This window comes from Humulus lupulus, chromosome 8 (genome assembly GCF_963169125.1).
Source record: "Humulus lupulus chromosome 8, drHumLupu1.1, whole genome shotgun sequence".
In the NCBI taxonomy this organism is placed as follows: Eukaryota; Viridiplantae; Streptophyta; class Magnoliopsida; order Rosales; family Cannabaceae; genus Humulus; species Humulus lupulus.
Window position 1 is genome coordinate 88021955 of NC_084800.1, and position 17672 is coordinate 88039626.

General features: G+C 33.9%; 2 protein-coding genes across 5 annotated transcripts; both read left to right on the forward strand.

Moving 5' to 3' along the window:
• Positions 1-1494: 1494 nt before the first annotated feature.
• LOC133798052 (probable isoaspartyl peptidase/L-asparaginase 3) lies at positions 1495-4639 on the forward strand. 4 transcript variants are annotated; one of them, XM_062236231.1, is made up of 7 exons: positions 1495-1721; positions 1923-2094; positions 2431-2495; positions 2602-3000; positions 3085-3143; positions 4077-4181; positions 4273-4639. In XM_062236231.1, exons 1-7 carry the CDS (start codon positions 1662-1664, stop codon positions 4511-4513), a joined length of 1101 nt encoding a protein of 366 aa, XP_062092215.1. In that variant the 5' UTR covers positions 1495-1661; the 3' UTR covers positions 4514-4639. The 4 variants fall into 4 exon arrangements, with proteins under 4 accessions (XP_062092215.1, XP_062092216.1, XP_062092218.1 ...); XM_062236232.1 differs by lacking the exon at positions 2431-2495; XM_062236233.1 differs by lacking the exon at positions 1495-1721 and having other exon boundaries at positions 2077-2094; positions 2591-3000.
• A 369-nt stretch (positions 4640-5008) lies between these two features.
• Positions 5009-10896, forward strand: LOC133798051 (ceramide kinase). Its single transcript, XM_062236229.1, has 13 exons — positions 5009-5332; positions 5730-5864; positions 5950-6117; positions 6200-6292; positions 7152-7244; positions 7495-7696; positions 7821-7847; positions 8038-8122; positions 8706-8855; positions 9448-9549; positions 9812-10195; positions 10362-10428; positions 10511-10896. The coding sequence occupies exons 1-13, from the start codon at positions 5132-5134 to the stop codon at positions 10646-10648; spliced, it is 1845 nt and encodes a 614-aa protein (XP_062092213.1). The 5' UTR covers positions 5009-5131; the 3' UTR covers positions 10649-10896.
• Positions 10897-17672: the final 6776 nt, after the last annotated feature.

Below are 17672 nucleotides of genomic sequence, written 5' to 3' on the forward strand. Positions count from 1 at the left end.
AGAGCACTCCTAACACGGCGGTAAAATGTTTTATTCTTTATAATATAGATAAAAAATTATTGAATAATATTTCAATGAGCAATGTAAACTTATATTTTTTTTTACTTAAATGAATAACATTTCTCTGTATGTAGTGAAATACTATTCATCAAGCTATAAATATTTTAGGGAAATTTACAAAAATACATTAACATTTAAAAAATATATGAAAAATACGATAGATTACAAAAATACAGAATTTTTATGAAAAATATGGAGTGACAAAAGTGTAAATACAGAGTAATAGTGAAATACAATTTTTTTTTGTTAATAGCCGTTACAAATTCGTAAACATATGTTACAGATGCGTAATCCAGTTACATAAAAATATTTTTGTAAACAACATTTACTAATATATAACTAAGTTTTATATATTTGTAAACAAGTTTTACATTTTTGTAGACAACATTTACAAAATAATTCATTGCTAATTTTTTTTATTTTTGTAACAATGGTTTACATAACTAATTTTATAACCAAAAAAATTTATATTTGTGACTAATATTTTTAAAAGTAAGTTGTGAATTTAGTTAACATATTTGTAACAAAAATATATAAAACTAAGTTAAAATGTTAAATTGCATTAAACAAGTAACATATATATATATATTTTTAAATTGTAACTACTAATAAAGAAATAGATTATATTGATTAAATATATAATATTTTATGTAAGCATAAATATTTATTTAATATTAATAATTATATTCATTTTAAATATTTATAAGTAAAATAAATTTATTTGTAATTATTATTATTATTAGCATACCGAAAGTTGTATGAACTAATTACTGAAGAGAAAGAGATAAAAAAAACTAAAGTGTAGAAAATAGAAAAAAAAAAAAAGAGTAAGATATTATCATATCTATAAATAAATATTCATTTTTCAGTTTAAAAAGTAGCGTGCTCAAATGTGCTCAAATATTTATAATTGTATAAATATATATATATATATACATCTATATATATAATATTAGTTTGAGGAATTAAGGTGAAGGGATGCATAATTGTGTGAGTGTGTAAGCAATTGAGAAAATCTGAAAGTTAATATATAAAACTAGAATTTATACTGGAAATGTGTAATTATTTTATATTACCGTATATTTAGAATTTTTTTTCTGAAACATTGTGCTTATTTTAATTATCCAAATATTTTATTATTTTTTTATAAATTTTTGTATATATATGAGTGTGATATTATTATATTTAATTATTTTATTTATTAAAATAAATAAAATATTTTTTAAAAATATAATATTTAAATAATGAATACGTAAAAGTTTGAGATAAATTATAAAATATATATTTTGGTGATATATTTTATAATATAGAATTCAGCTGTCCCAAAATAAATATAAACAAATATTTTAAAATGAAGAAATATAGTTTAAAGGAAAATTACATCAAACATGTTCTAATTCTTACTTGAACGGTTAAAGTAGAACACAATAAACTTCAACAATGAATTTCCCTCAAAAGAAAAAAAATCGACAATGGAAAACGACATTATCGTTGCCCAGGGCGCCATTTGCTGCCGGAAGTAAGAACCTCATTCTGTCCCTCTCTGAGGAGTGAGAAGTATTCCCAATTTCCAGCTGCTAAGTTCCTCGCCCGGGCCTCCCATGGCTACAAAAACACTGCTCTCTGCACAAATCCTTCTCCTTACATCACTACTCTTCCTGGTAATAACATCCCACTATTTTCTTCTCTTTGCCCCCTTTGGAGGAAAGTGTTTGAAATTTTTATTAGTTCTTTAGAACCCATTTTCAATCCGCCCCACCTACAATAAATCATCCGGAACTGTTGATCTTTTCTGATTTAAAGTCTTTTTATTTCATCATAAGCCCACTAATGATCTATCATTTCATTTTGTGGTTTATCAGGTATCAGGACATGAAATTGTGAATTCAGAGGAGCACCCTTTGGTAGTGAGTACATGGCCATTCGTGGAGGCTGTTAGAGCTGCTTGGCGGGCTGTTGATGGTGGATTTTCAGCTGTGGATGCTGTCGTTGAAGGTTGTTCTGCTTGTGAGGAACTCAGGTGCGATGGTACTGGTAAGTTCTTCCCAATTTTTATTTTTAAATATGAAATTTTCTATTTTGGAAATATTATTGGGATCTTAATTTAAAGGTCTGTCTAGCTGTACAAAATTGCGTTTAATTTATTATGTGTGCATAAATTCTGGAACTATGGCTTCTCATAGACAAAATAACATGAAAAATTTATAGAATTGGATCTTATTCAACTTCCAAGTGGTTCAAGACAAAACCCACAATAGAGCATGTTCCATTATATTTCTCAAATTTCACTTCGGTTATAACTTGTACCATATTTGTAACGTCCTGTAGTTAATGTTGAGTTACATATGAACATGGCTTAACGATGAACAGTTGGGCCTGGTGGAAGTCCAGATGAGAATGGAGAAACTACAATTGATGCTTTGGTCATGGATGGGGTCACTACCTCTTACTTGTTCCTTCTTTTCCAGTTTCAGCTCTCTGACATTTGGCTTTGCTCTGAAAATGATATATACTTTGTGTTCCTCTTAAGGACATGTGTAGGAAACAATGGAGGTTGGAGCTGTTGCAGCTATGAGATACGTGAAGGATGGAATAAAAGCTGCTAGGTTAGTTATGCAACATACTGGACACACTTTGCTTGTTGGAGAGAAAGCATCTGCTTTTGCGATTTCAATGGGACTTCCGGGACCAACAAACCTTAGCTCAACAGAATCTATTGAGAAGTGGATCAAATGGAAGCAAAATCGTTGCCAACCTAATTTTTGGAAAAATGTTGTACCTGCAAACAGTTGTGGCCCTTATCATGGGAAGAAGGACTTTCTTAAACTTAGTCACAGGACATGTTCTGAAGCCTCTCGTCTGCTGGAAGATTTCAAATCAAGTTTGCCCCAAGTTGGTGTTAACAATCACGATACCATATCAATGGCGGTTATTGATAAAGTAAGTTGATGATCATTAGCATTTTTTCATCACTTTTTCAAGATAAATGGCTTTTGTAACTTACCTGGTTTTTTTTTCATCAAGTTGGGGCATATTGCTGTTGGTACATCAACTAATGGTGCTACGTTCAAAATTCCTGGGAGGTAATTTATATTGAGCTAGTTGTTGATACTTGATACTATTTGCAGTCTTTTATTAGCTTCCCTTTGATCTAGGCAGAACCGGCTGCTCTATATGTGTATATTTTCATCAAGGCGTAAAAGAATAATAAAATCTAAACAAGTTAAACAATATCAGCCAAAAAATTCAGTCATGTTCATATCTGAATAAAAACAATTTTTTTTTAATATTTACAATTAAATTCTCTAAATAGATATTTATTCACTTTTATCTTATTTACCCCTATCAAACTGAAAACGAGGGCTCTTCCCTTAAAAAAAGAATCATCTCTAGCTCTCTCTTATTATTTTAAGCATTATTATTGTTAAAAAAAATGTGAATACAGGAATTTGAGAGGGAAAATGTCACTAAAAGATTTTGATTACTTGGAAAGTCTTGCATTGTTTGGTCATAATAGTTTCCAAGTTCTGACACCGTTCTCATTTTTAATTGATCTTTTGAAAGTTTTTATCTAGTTATACATATTGTATTGTATTTTGTCGAGTTTGTTTAATATGTATTTTGGAACTTATGTCTAATAGAATATATAATCAGGATCTCTGAAAAACTTGAAAGATGAAAACAAAAAGGAGCTCTTGAGATTTTTCACAATTGTTAAGGAGTTTACAAAAAGGATGCGAATAACTCTAAGTGAAGAAGTAGTTGAAAAAACACTTTCTAATGACTTCGAGATAATGAAGTGATCTTATTATTTTTTTTTAATTTTTAATTTTTATAAATGATGAAAATTGTGAGAGTATGATGGTTGATGAAATATTGTTTGTCAACTTAAGTGAGCTCTGTATTTAGCTAATTATGGTTATGTAGCAGTAAATGAATTGAGTTTGAGGTGAATTCTTAACCCATTTCTCAGAACAAGACACCGAGAACATGTTTTTTGTCTAATGCAAATGCAGGGTGGGAGATGGACCGATTCCAGGATCTTCATCCTATGCTGATGATGAAGTTGGGGCCTGCGGTGCAACAGGGGATGGGGATATTATGATGCGTTTTCTTCCATGGTAAAAATAATGCAAACGAGAAAGATAAATAGTTCTTATTGTTCATTTTTGAAGTTGTTTGAATCTCAAAATGCAACTCATCTGATTTCAGTTATCAAGTAGTGGAGAGTATGAGATTAGGGATGGAGCCTAAGCTTGCAGCTAAAGATGCCATAAGACGAATTGCAAGAAAGTTTCCAGATTTCGTTGGAGCTGTCTTTGCCTTGAACAAGAATGGTGTCCACGCAGCAGCCTGCTATGGATGGACATTCCAATACTCAGTCAGGAGCCCAGAGATGGATGATGTGAAGGTTTTCACAGTGTATCCGGACTCTGCCATTAATAATAAATGATTTTCTTCAGCTGAATTAGTGTTCATTAGTTCCTTTCATGTATGGAGGCTATTGACTAGTGGTTGAACTGTAATTTTTCTTTTTATTATTAAGATTTCTTTCAAGTGTTTGAGAGCTTTTCAGCCATGCCATTGTCTCAAAATTTCATCAATTTTCCTTTCCAAAAATATGAAATTCAATGTGGGGGCACATGTGGACTTTTGATGTTATGCAATAATCACAAGAAAATGTATTATCAACTTGACAAATGTAATCATGCAAATGCTTTATCAATGTGGTCTTTAAAAAATAAAAAGAGACTAAAATATTACTATTCTGTTCCAAAAGAAATCTCTTCATTTTGTGCCAGCTAGATTTTTGATGAATAAAGTGAAAAGGCACCATTTTCAGCTCTCATTCCATATATTCAGTACTACCGTATGTCCTGTTAAGCCCAAATGGTCATTTTGGTAAATTGAAAATATTTATATATTTAAAAAGAAAAAAATGAAAAGTTATTGGATGGGTCATGCCATGTGATAACTCAAAATCAAATTTTGACCCAAACCCCATTTACAGCATCCTTTAATTCAGATTTCAGAGTGATGCTGAATAGAAATTTGGGTTTGGATTTGAGAGATGGAACATGACGGTGACGGAGATGGCTGTAGTAGTAGTAGACCAATTGACAAATCGCAGCAGCCACATGAACATGATGCGTTTGTTGATGAAGCGTCGTCTCTGAGCTCGACCCTCTTGTTGGATCATGTTGGGGAAGTCATTCTTACCTTTAATTCAGATGGGTTGTCTTGGAAACTCGTTGAATCATCAGATGATTATGTACGTTTTTCCTTTCTTTCTTATTTTTGTTCGCAACATTTTCCTCAATTAACCATGATTTTGCCTAAATAACTCTGTATATTTATATTATAACGTCTATCATTATTGTATTAATTGTGGCTTGCTTCAGCTTTTTTGGGTTTCAATGGAATTCTATAATTTGATAGAATTGTTATTTCTTTATTCATCTGATTAAGTTATCGTTAACTTGGAGTTGGCCTTGTTTTCTAAAGTAATGGGAATCGAGTCCTGATAATTGATAGGCCGGGATGATATAATTGAGCTGCTTTGCTGTTCAAAGTTCCCATTTTCTGTTGTGTCGCACATTTGTATTGCATAATTTGATATTTTCTTCTTCTTAACTTTTGATGTTAACTATGTTGTTTTGATGGAACAGAATGAGACAACTTGTTTGGGTATCACATTGGGTTCAAAGTTTGCAACTGAGTCTAAGTTCTGTGATGTATATGCTGCTGAGTTTATCAATTATGGTATTGTTCATGGAGCAAGTATTTTGGTTCAGAACTCTGAGGTTTGTTCTGTAGTCCGATTTGAAAAAGTCTTATCCTCTGTATAGTCATTATGTTTTCCGAGGCACTATTTTCACATTGATGCAGATGTACCGCTTTACAGTGCATGGTTTTGAAAGGTCAAAGACTCAGCCTTCTGTATGGGCCCTAGCTGTTTATACGTTTGGTCACAAGGATATGCAAATATGTCAAATGTGGGCGAATCAAATCAATGATACTATAAAACTGGAAGTAGAGAGGCCAAAGAATCTTATGGTATGTTTAGTAAATGGCCTGGTTAAGCATTATATGTTCTGCTTTCTCCAGGATATTCATCTTTTTCAGCTCTGTATGACAGGTTTTCATTCATCCAAGGAGTGGAAAGGGAAATGGCTGCAAAATCTGGGAAATGGTGGCTCCTATATTCTCACGTGCTAAAGTGAAAACAAAGGTAAAACCTTAGCTTTTTCTTTAGAAGGTTTGAAATCATGATCAATACTTATTCTAATGTAATATATGTGGGAATCTGATAGACTCCAAGTAGGGATCCTTAAATCAATTGCAAAAACAATAGGCAAAATCTGAGACACATTGATGGTTGAAGGAAATAGAAAGTAGGCAGATTATATTAGAACCATGATATTTTTGAGACCTCAACTCTTCCTACCCAGAGCAAAGCTCTTACAAAATATCGCTCTACATACCCCACTCTCATTCCTCCTTCTCTCCTATATATACTACTCTATTCTAGCTCATCCACTACCCCAATTCCTATGACCCAAATACCCATCTATTACTTATTTTCTATCAATATTTGGGTCTACCATAATCCACGATAGCTAATGACATTGAACCATTAAATTCAAATGGAAAACATGACTGCTTTCATTGCAGGGATTTTTGACAATCTCTGGTGTGTAGGCTATGACTGTTTCTTGTTTCAGTATTCAGATGCATAAAATCCTTCAAATTTGCAATCTAGAAATTTCAGAAGATCATAGGGAAAGTGTTTTTCAGTTTCCTTTTGTTTAATATCCAGTCCCACAACTTTGGCTTCTAAGATGGTTCTTATTGAATGTTAAACTCCCCCAAGTTTTTCTGCTAGGTGATAGGATCACAGAGTTATATGTTTCTTATACCCTTTCAATGATTATCAATTTTCCCTAATAGAGTATTCAGGATAGAAAGGCCCAGTGGAAGGTCATATTGAACCAACTAAGGCCCAGTGAAAGGTCATATTGAACCAACTATAGTTTATATGGCTCTAGTTCTTTCTTTGAAAGTTTTGTACTTTTTTCCTTTTTCTATAGGTGATTGTGACACAAAGGGCAGGGCAGGCGTTTGATGTGGTGCAATCTACTTCGAACAATGAACTGAATTTATATGATGGAGTTGTTACTGTTGTAAGTAATAATCTCCCATGTGATTGCATGTATCTCCATCTCAATGTGTGATTTTTGCTAGTAACTTGCATCCAAAATTACAATAAAAAAATGTCTGGAAGTACAGATAACTTTCTGGTTTTCTTTTGGAGATCACTGTATCTTTTGATCAGTTATCGAGCCAAGTGTCTTTCCAATTTTTCCCTCAAATTCTTGTTGATTATTGAATCTCTAGCCTTATAATTAATTTTGCTAATTGTTTTAATTTCAGGGTGGTGATGGTTTCTTCAATGAAATTCTCAACGGGTTCCTTAAATCTAGACATAAAGCCCCATTCCCACCAGCTCCTTCAGATTTTTCTCATTCTATTGGAGATTTTGGTAGTTCTGGTGTTAATGAACTAAATGAGACAGTTGCTGAACCTTCTCAGAATGAAGACCAGTTTCCTCTTCTTCCAAGTTCAAAACATAATGGTCTGGGTCTCTCACAAACTGTCATTTGCACTAGAACTATGTTTCCATACTACTGAAGCTTTGGATTTGATTTTAGCTTTAGGCTTTTAGCTAACACATTAATGGTTGTATTATGATATTACAGGAAGTCAAGATGCATCATGCAGCGCAGGTTAGATAAAATCTTAATTACAAACTGCACTTGTTTCTTATAGTAAAAGTATACAAATAACTAATTCATTCTCTAACCCTGTTTTTCTCGTCTTTTCCTATACATATGTACTTTGAATTTTCTTTTTTAAGTAATGCCTAAATCCAATATCTTTATTTTTTTTCCTTGCACTTCTCTCAAAACCTGGCAGACCAAGATCCTGATTTGCTCCTCCCAAATGAACGATTTAGATTTGGAATAATTCCTGCAGGTTCAACTGATGCCATTGTGATGTGGTATTTTCTTTTTTTCATATGCATTGCATATCAAAACATGGATTTGCAATTTGTGCTCTGTGCATTCAACACGACTGACTTATCATTATAATTAGCATTTAAGGCTTTAGGATTTATCGATATTCTGTGTTCCTCCTACATTGCCTTCTTCACACCTCTTAGCTTTCCTTAGCAAAAGCATGTGCATTAGTCAAAATATGGGATATTCCACTAAAAAAATAGAGGTCATAATAGTGCGACATTTTGTCAAATGCTATACTTTTTTCTCAGGTAACACTTTGTTTTCTGTTGATTCTGTTTGGGTGAAGACATTGTCGTAAAACATGAAATGATTTTTGCATTTCTCTATTTAATAACTATAATATATTAGAGAATAAGTTAAAATTGATAGAAAGTTGTCAAGAGGAAAAAATCTAAATTACCCAAGCGCTAACATACCACTGAAGCTTGCAGAAGAAAAGTATGATAACTGGTCAATTGACAAAATGACACTTGATTGAGTAGAAATGCAATTATGTGTTAAAAATAATTTGGTGTTAAAGTAGACTTCAAATGACTATATTGCTTGATTTTTCTTTTGCAGTACTACTGGAGTTCGAGATCCTATTACATCTGCATTACAGATTGTGCTGGGTAAAAGGGTGTGCCTGGATATTGCCCAAGTTGTGAGGTGGAAATTAACGTCTGCGTCAAAGGTTGAACCTTATGTACGCTATGCGGCTTCTTTTGCTGGGTACTTCCTCATTAATATCTGCATAATGATTTAAGGGGTTCTTGTTTACAAATAGTAAAATATAGGGCTAATAAAATATGCTGAATATCTATCTTCCTAGAGAACCTAGAGTTACCTAAAACCAAAATTTCTGAGCTAAAGCAGTTTTCTGCTTTTAACATACAATGGTCACAGGCTCTATAAGCATGTTCATGTGGCATTGGCTTGGCATGTCTCTGATTTCATCTGTATTTCTCGTTCCATAAAGGGTTAATGTGTCATTTTTGTTCACACGTCCACATTAATGATCTAATATTCATCCATGTCTAATCCTGTAATATCTTTTGTGGTGTTGGTTTGTACTCTCTTAATTTGGCAGATATCTTCTGCTACAGTATGTTATGATCAATAATTTGTACTTTTTACCTGATGTATTAAAAGGTATCACATTACAAATGCTGGTTTATCCATGGTTAATAATTTGGTCCTCTTTCAAGCACACAAAATATGATTGTGGCTATGGAAAGAGTTTATGCCTTTGGATTTAGGGCTTTGATTAATTAAAAACCTGAGGATAATAACTTTTTCTAAATTCTTTTTCCGATTGTGTTAGGTATGGGTTTTATGGAGATGTCATTACAGAGAGTGAAAAGCTTCGCTGGATGGGCCCCAAACGTTATGATTATGCCGGAACAAAGGTGTTTTTAAGGCATAGGTGCGTGTTGGTTTACTTTGCTTAAGTTCCCTGAATTTAGCTAAAATGTTTATGGCATGGTACTGCGACTATGCAAACTTCTTTGTCAAATTTCTGGAAGACATACAACTCAATCTTACGGATTCATACATGTATCTGCATCCAGGATTTTTTGTTAGAAAAAAGTACAAACTAGTTACATGTGACTATTGTGATGCAAAAATATCATTTTACTTTGTTAGTAACATTTTCTTCTTATTGATTTTTCCTCCATATGGCTCAGGTCATATCAGGCTGAAATAGCATACCTGGAAGTCAAATGTGAAGAAACAAATTTGTCTGATTCTGAAAGCAGTAATCTGGTCAGTCCTGTAAAAGAATCTGGTAGCCCAAGTGTATCCGAAAGAGTGATTTGCCGTGTAAACTGCAAAGTCTGTAAAACAAAATCGATTTGTGGGAACAGGGTTGGTTGCCGCTCGACACCCTACTCACATCCAAGAGAAACAAGATGGCGGAAATCCAAAGGGCGTTATATTAGTGTTGGTGCTGCCATAATCTCGAATCGAAATGAAAGAGCGCCAGATGGTCTAGTGGCTGATGCACACCTTGCGGATGGTTTCTTACATCTCATATTGATTAAAGACTGTCCTCATGCTTATTATCTCTGGTAAGACTGGCTCCTCTTTTTTTTTTTTCTTTTTTCTCTGCCTTCTTGGCTCATGTAGAACGTTGACTGGTGCCTGTTTCAGTAAAGGACTGTAATTACCACATTCCCTACTGCAAAATTCTTTGTTCATGGATTTTGATACCATGTCTGACTTACACATATGCAGGCATCTTACCCAACTTGCAAGAAAAGGTGGAAAGCCGCTGAATTTTAAGTTTGTCGAGCATCACAAGGTATGTCTTCTCTCCAGGCTTTGATTTTCTTGTGTTTTTAGGTCATTTCTGTTTGGTTAAATATTCATAATGTTGGCTACAGACTCCTGCATTTACATTTACTTCTTTCGGCAATGAGAGTGTGTGGAATTTGGACGGCGAACGCCTTCAAGCACACCAACTATCAGCGCAAGTATTTCAGGGTCTTGTTAGCTTGTTTGCAACTGGTCCTGAAGTATAACAGGGGAACCTTCTTCAATTGAAATGTCACAGAGGAGTTGAAATGTTAGTTTTGTTATCAAATCGGGATAACCTTGTTGTTAAGAATCTCATGAATTTATTTATTCTTTCCTTGCCCCAAGGTCGGGGTTGGTACACAATGCCACACTTCTATTATTTATAGGAGATAAAGATCGTTTCTCCTGCTGCTATCTTGAGGCCTTTGGTAGAGTTTTCACTGAAATACAAAATTATATATTATGTTTTATATCTGTGTGTATATTTATATATTATTACAATCAAGGCAATGTTGTCAATTGATATTCTTGATTGAAGCCTATTTTCGCTAAAACTTAATTCATCACCAGATTTGCCAATTTAGTCAGTGATTTTTTGAGGGGAGCAAAAGAAAAAGTAGTATATATATCTTGGTCATTTTGGATTTTTTTGTTAAAGAGTCATTTTGGAATTCTAAGTTAACATTAATCACCATTTTGAGCTTCTTTTCTTTTTTGTCCTAATGTCTGTTCTACTTTTTAATAAATTTTGAATCACTTGAGAACTCTGTCTTAATAAAAAAGAAAAACGAAATTGATCTTTAGGTGTATTGCTTAATTTCATATATAGCAAAATTATATAATTAGGCTAGCTTGGAAGGTAGGATTAGATAAATTTTATCAAGTAATTTTGTTATTTCAAAAAACAATCGTAATAATTTTGTTAATTCATTTGACGTGAGATAACTAAATTTGTCATATACAAATTCTCTTAGAGAATATATTATATTGTACTCAATGGAAATAGTAAAACAAAATTACAACTCTAAGCAAAATAATACAAAAGACAAGGTGATAAAAAAATAAAGTGTTATAACTCTATTGCTCAAAATATGAGTAAATAGAAGGGTCTAGAAGAAGAAGATTACAAACTCAAAATAATAATAATACAAGTAAATAAGAACAAAAGAATGAAGAAAACAATAATAAAAACACAAACTCTCACAACCAAAGTGTAAAGTAGTGGGGATCATCAACTTGAACAATGTTCAAAACCTTTCTCCAAAAGCTTATTTCCCCATATTCTCTAAGCACTAAGGGATCTCTCAAGGAAATAGCTCTTTGGAATTATCAAGCCTTTATGGTGTATTTGGGCACACACATGTGTCCAATTTTGTGGAATTATCAAGCATCTATGGTGTATTTGGACATAGGTGTCAGAACCGTTCAAAGTAGAGAAAAATGGTTGAAAATTGGCTGCACATCTCTGGCTGCGGCCACTAGCATGCCTGGTCGCGACCACTAGCATGCCTGTCCGTGGCCATGGCTCGTTGTCCCCCAAGCCACGGCCACCAATGCTCCTAGCCGTGGCATAGGCCACTTTCAACACCAAAATGTCAGTTTTCAAAAAATGTCACAAATTCTTTCCCACATGATTTTGTAACATCCATACATCTAATGAGAATTAAAAACATGTCTCCAACATCCATATTACTTAATGATTCTTATGAAATTCAAATCAAATGTGTAACATAAAATTTACACATTATTGAGTGATATTTGGGAGTTACAAATTTGTAACTAATTTTGTAACTCCAAAATATATCACATTTGGGTACACACGTGTGTCCAATTTTGTAACGCTTGATAATATGTTACAAAGTGTGACAATTCACATTATGTCACATTATTTAATCTAACATTATATTATTTAAAATAATATAACAATTTCTATATTTATGTTTATTTATAGTAAAAAAGAAAATTAAAATTTTGTAAGCCACTTATGTTCTTTTAATTTGTTGTTGAATAATCGACTCATTTAACCTAAATTAGGGTTATTTCTGCAATTATCCAAAAATATGGACAAATGAAAATAAAAAAATTGTTAGTGGGGGTGGTTGTTATTATATATTTTTAATAACTTATACTGAAACATTAAAAGTTGTTTATTGATAAAAGAGTTAGTTGGTTAAATTGGTGCATTAAACTTTAGCTCATAAAAAGTATTTTTTTTCTTTCAAGAAGCTATATTTTTAGCTTTTCTAAAATTAACTTTTTAAATCTTAAAGTTCATTTGACATATTCCAATCAAGCTCTCAAAACAGTTTTTTAGACTTAATACACATAAAAATACTTTATAAAAACTATGTCAACCACACCCAATCTCTTCGGAGCAGCTAATCAATAGTTGCTTTGTCATCGTTACTTATTTCCTAACGCTGTACTGTTACCAATCTTGTCATATTACAACTTTTTTTTTTTTTTGAAAGATATCATAATACAACTTATCACATTAAAAAACAATGTATTTTTTTTATATATACAACCAGTAACACGGAGCCAATAATATTTTTTAAGGGGTTAATTGTATATAAAAAAAGGTGCTTTATCATTATTTTTATAGAATTTTATATCAAAATTATATTTTTGGATTGGTTTAATATTAAAAAATACTAAGGAAAAAAATTAGGGGAGGCTTGAGCCCCCATTTGTGTATCCCCGGCACTCTATAAAACTAATAATAGCTAATGTTATTAAAAAAATAGTTTTTATTGTAACATAAAATTGGTACTATACTTTTTTTCATCTTTATAAATGACTTTGTTTTTCTCTCAATGCTTCTTCCTCATTCTATATATAACATTATATTGTGTGTATTATGATAACACACAACATAGGCCGCCCAAACTAACAGAAAACGTATTTAATTGAGTTGTTATTTTTTAGTTAATTAGTTGGGGTTTTGTTTGTTAGTTGTTATTGGGTAGTTTGTTCTTTGGACTCTATATATACCTTGCTTTTCATTGTAAATTAGATATATACCAATTTCTTTTCTTTTTATGAATATATCAGTTTCTTTCCTCAGGCCCATTTTTGTTTCTCTGTTGGACCATGAGATTTGTTTTGCTATTATGGTATCAGAGTATATCATCAGCCCATTGAAACCCTACTTTTCCTTCTTCCGTTCTTTCCCGAGTATATGCCTCCAACCCCAGCCGCATACACCTTTGTCTTTTTCCTTCCTTCCCTCCTTCTGACTTTCAGCCACCCAGATCACCCATCTCCCAACTGCCATGGCAAGAACGTGATCAACAACTGAAGCCTTTTCCATTTTCTTCTTCTCGGCTCAAGGGCTAGAATCTTTTTTATTTTTTTTCTCACCATTTTTTTTCTCATCTACCTTCTTCAACCCTTGCCATCTCTTCAGTCGCACTTTGTTATCCTAAAACCCCTTCAGCCGCATCTCCATTGCGACCTTTTCTTGCTTCATTAATCTGTTCTTTGGGCATCTCATTTTTTTTTCTTGTTGCTTTGCTCTGCTTCGTTCTTTTTTTTCGACACTACATTTACCTATTTCTGCAGCTTCTTTTTGTTCATGGCCAGAACTCGTTCTCAACACCAAACTACCGAAACAGACATGAACTCTGTCCACCATGGAGCTCCAACCCGTTCAGATGCCCCTCTCTCCGATCATGGCCGTTCTTCATCGCCCGTACCACCACCACCGACCACAGCTCCGCCCACTGTAGCTCCGCCAGCCATGATTCCATCCATATATGAGAATCCCTATTCTCTTTCTCACGCTGACCAACCAGGAGCTGTTTTGGTTTCTAGTATTCTCACTGGTAGCAACAATTATAAATCTTGGGTTCGTTCTATCACCATTTCTCTTGTTGCCAAGAATAAAATGGGTTTCGTCCTTGGTACAATACCCACACCTCCAGTTCATGATCCACACTACAGTTCTTGGACCCGCTGCAACTCCATGGTTATGGATTGGATTATTAACTCAGTTTCACCTCCCATTGCTGCCAGCATTTTGTATCGCGATCGTGCTTCTACAATGTGGCAAGATCTTCATGATCGGTACTATCAAAGCAATGGCCCTCAGATTTACCAACTGAAGCAATCCATTTCCAATATCAAACAAGGGGATCTTGACATTACCACATATTTTACCAAGTTGCAAACTCTTTGTGATGAACTGACTATGTTTAGGCCACTCGAATTACCAAGAACAAGATTATGTCTTGTATTTTCTAATGGGTTTAAATGAATCCTATGCCCAAATTCGCTCCAATATTCTGATGATGGAGCCCCTCCCTCCCATTAACAAAGTGTTTTCCCTCATCATCCAAGAGGAAAAACAACGACCCTTATCTAACCTTCAGTTACCCATTGCTGCACCTGTTCACACAAGTAAATCTTTTGGGAAGAAACCTTTGTTGTGCACTCACTGTGGCCTCCAAAATCACACTCATGACCGTTGCTACAAACTCCATGGTTTTCCCCCTGGTTGGAAGCCGAAACCTCGTGACTCACAAGCCTCATGGACCGCCAATAAACCTGATTTTCCATCCAAACCTCCACCAAAACATGGAGTAGCCGCTGTTGTTTGTAATGGTCCACCTTCTTCTACTTTCACTCCTGAACAGTGCCAGAAACTCCTCACATATCTCACTAATCAAATGCAATCTCAACATCCTGAGCCCACTGCCTCGGCTTCACAAGTTTCTGGTATACACTCTAACTCTTCCTCTTGGCTGCTTGATACTGGTGCTAGTCATCACATATGCAAAGATAAATTTTTGTTTACTGCTTTTGATGATAATATTTTTTCTACTTTTGTGTCTATTCCTAATGCCATGACTGCCCCTGTCTTTAATATTGGCACTATCAAACTATCAGCCACACTTATTTTACATAATGTGTTATTTGTCCCTACATTCACCATAAATCTCATTTCTGTTAGTGCATTATGCCAAAAATCAGCTTATAATGTCATCTTTACATTACATGATTGCATTATTCAGGACAAGGATTGCCATACTCTGATTGGGAGGGCTAAATGTATTGGGAATTTATATGTCATGGACGTGCCTAGGATTGCTTCTATCTCTACTGACATATGACACTCAAGATTGGGACACCCTTCTTTACATGTTTCTACTAATGCAGATTTTTTACTTGCTTTTTCACCTTTACATAAACAAGATAACCCTTGTAACATTTGTCATTTAGCAAAGCAAAGAAAATTGTCTTTTTCCTCAAATGGCCATATCTCCAATTGTAATTTCGATTTAATACATATTGATATATGGGGACCTTTTATGCATGAGACTATAGAAGGATATCGATATTTTTTTACTATTGTGGATGATTACTCTCGTTATACTTGGCTTTTTTTTATTAAAAATGAAATCTGATGTTTCCACTGTTATACCACATTTTTTCACAATGATTCACACACAGTTTGGCACTAAAATCAAAGGGGTTAGATCTGATAATGCCAAAGAATTAGCTTTTGATAATTTCTTAAAATCACAAGGCACACTTCATTACTTATCTTGTGTTGATTGTCCTGAGCAAAATTCAGTGGTTGAACGAAAACACCAACATTTACTCAATGTTGCAAAAGCCTTAATGTTTCAATCAGGTGTTTCTTTAATATATTGGGGTGATGCTGTTCTTACAGCCACCCACTTGATCAATCGGCTTCCCTCAAAGCCTCTCAAAAACATTACGCCATATGAGGTATTACACTCTAAAATGTTTTGGCTGCCTGTGCTTTGCTTACACTTTGCCAAACTCAAGAAATAAGTTCTCTCCACGAGCTCTACCCTGTCTCTTCCTAGGATATCCCCAAGGTATGAAAGCCTACAAAGTCAAGGACCTCACAACAAATAAAATATTCATATCTAGAGATGTTATTTTTTATGAGAAAGTTTTCCCTTTCCTCTCTAATAGATCTATTGACCATATTAATTCTTTATTTTCTAATATTCATTCTTCATTGTCCTTGCATGTACCAAATGGAGCTGCTACCCATGATCCTTCTTCCCTAGAAATAGACATTTCACAAAGGCAACAACACCATTTCAGCATTGACAATAACCCCAATGAAGTCATCACTAGAACAAGGAGATCTTCTAAACCTCCCTCCTTTTTACAACAATATCACTGTTATAATAGCTTTGCTTCTACCACGTCCTCCAGTCAATATCCTTTATCTGATTGCCTTGATTATTCTAAATTGCATCCTTCCTTTCGTACTATTATTTGCAATGCTAGCTCCATAAGTGAACCAACATCTTACAAAACAGCTAGTCTCTCTTTAGAATGGACCAATGCCGTGAATGAAGAACTAAATGCTTTAGATAATAACAACACTTGGACAATAGTTGACCTTCCTCAGACACATAAACCGATAGGATGTAAATGGATATACAAACTTAAGAGAAATTCCAAGGGTATTGTCGAAAGATATAAAGCTCGATTAGTTGCTAAAGGATATACTCAACAAGAAGGCGTGGATTATTTTGACACCTTTGCCCCTATTGCTAAAATGGTAACTGTTAAACTTTTGTTAGCCATTGCTGCCCATTATGGTTGGCATTTACACTAATTAGATGTCAACAATGTTTTTTTGAATGGTGACCTTGATGAAGAGATTTACATGTCTCTACCTCAAGGATACACACTTAAGGGGGAGCAAACTAATTTTCTCAAACCAGTTTGTAAACTTAACAAGAGTTTATATGGCCTTAAGCAAGCTTCTAGACAATGGAACACTAAGCTCACTACTTTCTTACTTGCATATGGTTTTAAACACTCACATTCAGATTATTCTTTGTTCATTAAACATGACACTACTAATTTCTTGGCTCTCTTAATCTATGTTGATGATGTTATGATTGTTAGCAACTCTACACATGCCATAAGCACTCTTATTCTTTATCTATCATCTTGCTTTCAATTAAAAAATCTTAGTGAACTAAATTCTTCCCTGGCCTTGAAATTGCTAGGAATAACAAAGGCCTTTTCCTATCTCAGCGAGGATATGCTCTCCAAATCCTTGAAGACAGTGGCACACTTGGATGCAAAACTACTTTTTCACCAATGGATGTCAACCTCAAGTTATCCGCTGAAGATGACGACCTTTGTAAGGACCCAAAAGCATATAGAAGACTCATTGGCCGCCTCATCTACTTGACCATCACACAGCCTGATCTATCATACGCCATCAATAGATTAAGCCAATTTGTT

What these genes read in the sequence shown, in the direction of transcription:
- LOC133798051 (XM_062236229.1), top strand. Translation starts at nt 5,132, where the DNA reads ATGGAACATGACGGTGACGGAGATGGCTGTAGTAGTAGTAGACCAATT. An exon ending in TTGAATCATCAGATGATTAT is followed by an intron (nt 5,333 to 5,729) that starts GTACGTTTTTCC and finishes TTGATGGAACAG; the next exon opens with AATGAGACAACTTGTTTGGG. An exon ending in TTTTGGTTCAGAACTCTGAG is followed by an intron (nt 5,865 to 5,949) that starts GTTTGTTCTGTA and finishes ACATTGATGCAG; the next exon opens with ATGTACCGCTTTACAGTGCA.
- LOC133798052 (XM_062236231.1), top strand. Translation starts at nt 1,662, where the DNA reads ATGGCTACAAAAACACTGCTCTCTGCACAAATCCTTCTCCTTACATCA. An exon ending in TTACATCACTACTCTTCCTG is followed by an intron (nt 1,722 to 1,922) that starts GTAATAACATCC and finishes GTGGTTTATCAG; the next exon opens with GTATCAGGACATGAAATTGT. An exon ending in ACTCAGGTGCGATGGTACTG is followed by an intron (nt 2,095 to 2,430) that starts GTAAGTTCTTCC and finishes AACGATGAACAG; the next exon opens with TTGGGCCTGGTGGAAGTCCA.